Source organism: Nomascus leucogenys, chromosome X (assembly GCF_006542625.1).
Source record: "Nomascus leucogenys isolate Asia chromosome X, Asia_NLE_v1, whole genome shotgun sequence".
Classification (NCBI taxonomy): Eukaryota; Metazoa; Chordata; class Mammalia; order Primates; family Hylobatidae; genus Nomascus; species Nomascus leucogenys.
The window spans coordinates 121,827,232-121,833,231 of record NC_044406.1 but is presented as its reverse complement, the minus strand read 5'-3'; the positions used below and the strand labels follow the sequence as shown (position 1 = coordinate 121,833,231).

At 41.9% G+C, this 6,000-nt stretch overlaps 1 protein-coding gene across 1 annotated transcript in view; it reads left to right on the top strand.

The window, feature by feature from the left end:
* The first annotated feature begins 606 nt into the window (after positions 1-606).
* MAP7D3 (MAP7 domain containing 3) overlaps positions 607-6,000 on the top strand; it is a 33,505-nt gene continuing 28,111 nt past the window's right edge. Inside the window, exons 1-3 of the mRNA XM_030807311.1 lie at positions 607-712; positions 5,656-5,754; positions 5,847-5,930. Coding sequence (XP_030663171.1) covers positions 643-712; positions 5,656-5,754; positions 5,847-5,930 — 253 coding nt within the window. The 5' untranslated portion in view covers positions 607-642. The remainder of the gene's footprint in view (positions 713-5,655; positions 5,755-5,846; positions 5,931-6,000) is intronic.

The following is a 6,000-nucleotide window of genomic DNA, read 5'->3' as shown; positions in this document are numbered from 1 at the left end:
AATCCGGAGAGATTGATGCCAATAAGTCCTCTGCCTCTCTTTAAAGACTCACAAACATCTTAAAGATATTTCACCCAACTTTGAGACCTATGTATCATGATTTATTGTGCAACAGTTTAGGGAAGTTTACTCATGATAGAGCCCCTAGCACCTCAAAGCAACTCTGCCACTCCCAACATCTCCCTGGGCCTTTTCCCCAAACTTGGGTCTTTCTTTGTGTAATGTTTCAAGGACTAGTAAACTCATGATACAAGCGCACCCAGGAGGCACGCCGTAAATGCTCTTGAAATGAATGAATGAATGAGGAAGGAATGTTACTGTGTTGCTAGGTAAAGGTGAAGAAAGGAATGTTGGGGGGCCAAGCTGGGTGCTGATTGGCTAGTCCTCACAATGCAGTAGGGGCAGAGCACGGAACTTAGGAGAGGGTTTCTTTAGACCAGGTAGTGCTGCCCAGCCTGTCAGGACGTGGGACGCAAGAGGCAATCTTGCCTGGTTCGCAGGTCCGAGGCGGGCGCGGTGGCCCTTCGGGCCCCGCCCCGCCCCGCCCCGCCTACCGGCAGCCGGGCCACGGCCCAAGCGGAGGCCGCGCCGACGCCTGCGCAATGTATCGGAGAGCAACCACCGCCTCCGGTCCCGACTCCGATGATGGCGGACGGCGCCGCAGCTGGCGCTGGCGGCAGCCCATCCTTGAGAGAGCTGCGGGCACGGATGGGTGAGCGGGCGGGCGACTCCCGGGGGTGGTTCGGGCCCGCGTGGGAGGCAGGGTTCCCGCAGTCCCCGGGCCGTCGGAGCGGCGCAGCGGGCGCCACAAAACTTTTCCCTGGAGTCGCCTCGTGCTATCTGGTCCTCCCCTCACCCCCGCCGGAGTGCCCTGGGATGGGACAGGGGCGGGGACGGGGGGTTGAAATGGTCGGCCGACGCCGCGAGCCGCTTGAGTCCCGCTGCCAACGGTCGAACTGCCGCTGCCAACGGTCTGAGCCCCGCGGACGCGGCGCGAGGCAACTCACGGGCTCTGCTTCGACGGGCGGGGCGGGGGCGGCTGGAACCCGGACCCCGCGGACCGCCCCGAGCCCCGTCTGCCCTTGGGGGGCGGCGGCCGCCCGCGCAACCGCCCCAACGAACGCACAGCTGCCTGGGATGTGCGGGCGCCCGCAGGGACTCGGCGCGCCGGCGCCGCCTCCGCGGCCAGGCAGCCTTTCCAGGCACGGAAAGTTTGAGTTATCCCCCAGCCTGGGTCGTGGGCGAGTTTAGGCGCTTTTACTGTCGCAGTCCTTGCCTCTCCCAAAGGCTAACCTCCTGCACCCTCCCGGTCAAGGTACAGGCAGGAAGCTGGGTGAGGGTGGGGATGCTTAAAAGTTGCTTTAAAAGTTGGGATGAAACTTGGCTGTTTGCATCTCCTGATTTGCCTGGTGTAGCACATGACTTCGACAAGATGTCATCTTCTGTGGGACATCTTGCAGTCTCTAGGCTGAACTGAACGGGAATCAGCACTTCAGAGTGCTTTTCCCTCAACTAGTCCCATCGCCAAAAAGTTTTTCCCTCCTCGAAAACCGTTAATCTTATACAATTTGACAGCGCATTGCTTGGTCCAGGAGACTGCTCCACTACCTGAGATAGGATTTCTTCCTTGCAGGAGGTTGCTTTTAGCCTGTTAGACTAGTTCCCTCTGCTATGAGCGCGAATAAAACGATTTTATTAATTTTAATTGAATTTCTTGGGGTTTTTTTTTTTGCATTTGCAATTAAAAAGTTAGATTGTTTACGATTGGGAAGCTATATGTTACTTGAGAAGACTTTGAATCAGCTCTCCAAAGACTGTGCCAGAAGCATATACTACATACACTTTCACCATTCATTAGGGAGAAAAGAATCTTCCTTCCTGTCTAAACTTATGATTCACCTAGAAAGACAGTCTCCAATAAATTGTATTGCTTATTGGTACCTGTGGCTCTCAGGCACTGGTTTATTTCAGTGATTTAGATTAACCAGCATTACTCCAATATGGTGAAGAAGCTGTGAACCGGATAAACCCCTAAAAGCATTTGTATATCAGATGTTGGAAAGTGTTTTAAAATTATATATGGGACAGATACTTGAATTCACAGCATTTCAAACCAAAAACTTAAGAGCCATGTAAAAGTCTTAACCTAGGACCCTGGTTTAAATGATTGCTGCCCACTTCATGTTAGGAATTGTAAATATCGCATGTTAGACTTTTTTCACAGAGCACCAACTTGACCAGAACTGCCCTTTAGATCTCAGCATTTTCCTGAAGGGGTCAAGGAAACAGATGTTTTTGCTAAAATATTGTTTTCATCTTCTGCTGGCAGCCTGGCAGCAAGAGTTAAAACTGTCTTGAATACATAACATATAAATGCACAGCACAGTCAAAATACATTTATACATTTATGTATGCATGCAATAGATACATGTATATATATGTGTTACATATAAAGTGTAAATATATATTTGTTGAGTGATGTTTTCTGTGCATAGCACTGTGCTGAGGTTGTAGCATACCAAATATTTAACAAAACACATGTGTTTACATTTTTATGCAGAATTGTTTTAAAATAAAAAATTTTTCGACTATTTCAACCAGATAAGCATAAGAAACTTGCCACTGACGTTATCACCTTTCCCTTCTTGTTTTTCTAAATTCACCAGTGTTTCTCAGTTTAGAATAACTTATTCAAAGAATAATTTCTACCAATGCAGAAAAAGCTACTGAGATTGACAGCCAGATTATCATAGAATTTTGGAGTTGGAGAAACCTTAAGATGATCTTGTCAGGCATCCAGAGTCCCAGCTGTAAAATCCTAGGGCACTTCTGCCACTTGAATGGGCACTCTCATGAGGAGCTTAATATTTTTCCAAGTAGCCATTCCATTGTAGACAGCTCTAAATGGTAGAAAATTGTCTCCAGTTTTGTCTTCAAGACATGCTATCTTTGGTTTGAACTTGGAGGTCTTCTGAAAGTCTCAGCCCTATGACTTTGGCTTTTGCTATTTGAGGCAAAATTCTGTGAATCTGCCTGATTTTTATGGTTCTCTGATGGCAGATTTCTTTTCCTGTTATTTTTTCTTAATATTTCAAAATAAAGTTGCTTTGAAATTTACAGTTAAATCAAGTTCTGGCTTCACCACTTACTACCTGTGTGAATTGGGAAAGTTATGTTTAGCTTCAGTTTTTTCAACTATAAAAAAAAATTGAGGAAAATAATTATGTCCACTTTATAGGATTGTTGTAAGAATTACATGAAGTAATACCAATGAACTTTGTAAATGGTGAAATGATATATGTGTTATGGAAGTTTTTAGAAAAGTTCCATAAATACAGATTAAGATTCATAATTCAGTTTTAGTGATAAACTACACATTTTCTTATTTAATCTCCAGGCAAAATATAACTTTTACTTTAATTTTGGATTTAGAATTAGTATAAGGACTACAGAAATACCTTGCTGTTACTTTTAACTGAATATTAAGTAAATTCCCTCATTCATTTAAATGCATGTTAAGTAATTCTTTCATTCAATGAAGTTGAATAAAATGTTGACTTTATTATATCCAGACATAAAGGTGTTATCCCATTTTCTGGACATTTTAAATAATTTTTAAACCCTGTCCTTTCTGTTAGTGTATTTCTTACCAGTAGGAATTTGGATACAAAGGTCTAAAAATCAGATTGGATACTACTACCACATTAACCTTTATATGATTTGGTTCATTATTCTCACCACAGCTACTTCTAAGGTTATTTCTGTTTAATAAGATTTTTAATTAGCCTGGTAAAAATACACTTTTTTTTTGAGACAGGGTCGCCCAGGCTGGAGTGCAGTGGGATGCTAAAGGCTCACTGCAGCCTCAAACTCTTGGGCTCAGCCTCCTGAGTAGCTGAGACTACAGGCGTGCGCCACCACACCCAGCTAATTTTTGTATTTTTAGAGATGGGGGTTTGCCATGTTACCCAGGCTGGTTCCAAACTCCTGACCTCAAGTGATCCACTTGCCTTGGCCTCCCAAAGTGCTGGGATTACAGGCATGAGCCACCACTCTGGGCCAAAAATCTAGATTTTGAGAGAAATTATCAGCTAAATAGTGTCAAATACAGACTATCCTTGGGACTTCTAAGCAGGAGAACTGAATGTGTAAAAACAATACTGCAAGTACTTTATTGTTTTCTCTGCGCTCACACAAAAATGTTGCAAGTGGGTATATAGGAGTGTCTGTAGACCAAGAATTTTTATTAATATACTAGTGCTCAAATTCAGAAAATAATTGTGGTCCATGGAATTGCCAGTACTTAAATTATTAAGGAAGCTGAGAAGAGTCTAATCTTCAAATTAAGCTAGGTCATATATTATCTGGGCTGTTCAGCCTCTGGGGTAAAAAAAAAAAAATAATGGTGATCCTTATGGCAGCAATTGTGATGTCATTTTCAAGGTTATGCTGTAAAATAACTCCCTCAGTAGCAATTAACACCTCAGAGTTCATTCATTTTATAAGTCCAAGGACAGCCCCTCTATTCCCTCAGTTACTTTAACTGCCCATCTTCAACTGTTAAATTTTTCTTAATACATAGAAACCAGACTTGTATGCAGCATCACAGGGGCTTACTTCCTGTGCTTTTCTACAAAAGAACAGAGTTAGTTTTCAGTGTTATTTTTAATACTCTTTCTGAAGATGCTCAGTATTGTGGGACATTTTAGATATAGCCATATGTGGAATTAAAGGGTTCAGGGATTCCCCTATAATAACTCATGTGTGTCATCCTGGAATTTTAGTTTTCTTACTTTTCCTCATACTTTGCTTTCCTAATCTTACACTTCACCCTTATTGAAGTTTATCACTTTTCTGCCTGTTTACACGTTTGTTTGCACCTTGTGTAATTTATATTTGTTTGCTTGACATCTACCTAGAATGATACCATCCATCTCTTTGGAGATTACTTCTTCTAAAAGAATATTTATTTCTCCACCTTCAATATGCATCAGAATAGAGCTTTTAACAACTGTAGATGCCTGGGCCCCACAGCCAGAGACTAGTGGTAGGGAGTGGGCAGGCAGGCATTGCTGATTTTCTAAAAGTGAGTTAGGTGATTCCAGTGTGCAATCAGTATAGAAAGCCCCTAATTTAGGTAATTTATAAATGTACTCCTTAACATTGGTTGGACCTGATCTTTCACTGAGTATTTCACTGTTAACACTTTGCTTCCCGGTTCAGATCCATAAATTCTTAACCTGTTATCTTCTGAATTTCCAATTTATGGTGAAACTTAATTTTTCCAATTCCTTGCCAGCTCAGTTTTTCTAACACTTGGTGTAATGTTTTGTTTGAGACATTTTTGAAATCTATTAATCATTGGCTCCTACTCATCCACAAGCTTATGCTGCCACCGCCACTAACAACTCAATTATCTTTATGTCTACAAATACCCTGGCCCATCATAGTAAACACTTTAAATTCTTTGTTAAAGTGTTGTTGAAGATCATAGGTGTTTAATATATCTTTGTTGTTGACCCAGATGAAATCAGTCATGATTTATAGAAGTGATCCTATCCTTTATCATCAAATACAATTGGCCGTGGTTTGCTGACTCCTGTGTTAGCTATCTATGTTCTTAACATCTAATCCCTTTATCTCCCTGTATTTTAGTTGCTGCAGCAAACGAGATTGCTAAGGAAAGGAGGAAGCAATGTGTGGTTAATCGTGTTGCAACCCATTCCTCAAATATAAGATCGACATTTAAACCAGGTATAATTTCTCTGATGCTTTGATAGATGTCAAAGTGTCATATCTTTAAAATTTGATATCCTATTAATATCTAACTATATTTTTTTTTTTAGTAATCGATGGATCCATGCTTAAAAATGACATAAAACAAAGATTAGCAAGAGAGCGCAGAGAGGAGAAAAGGAGACAGCAAGACGGTATATTTTAGACCTTTTTTCAAAAATCAGAATGAATTGTGTTATATATTGCAAAGTGTTTTTAACTTAG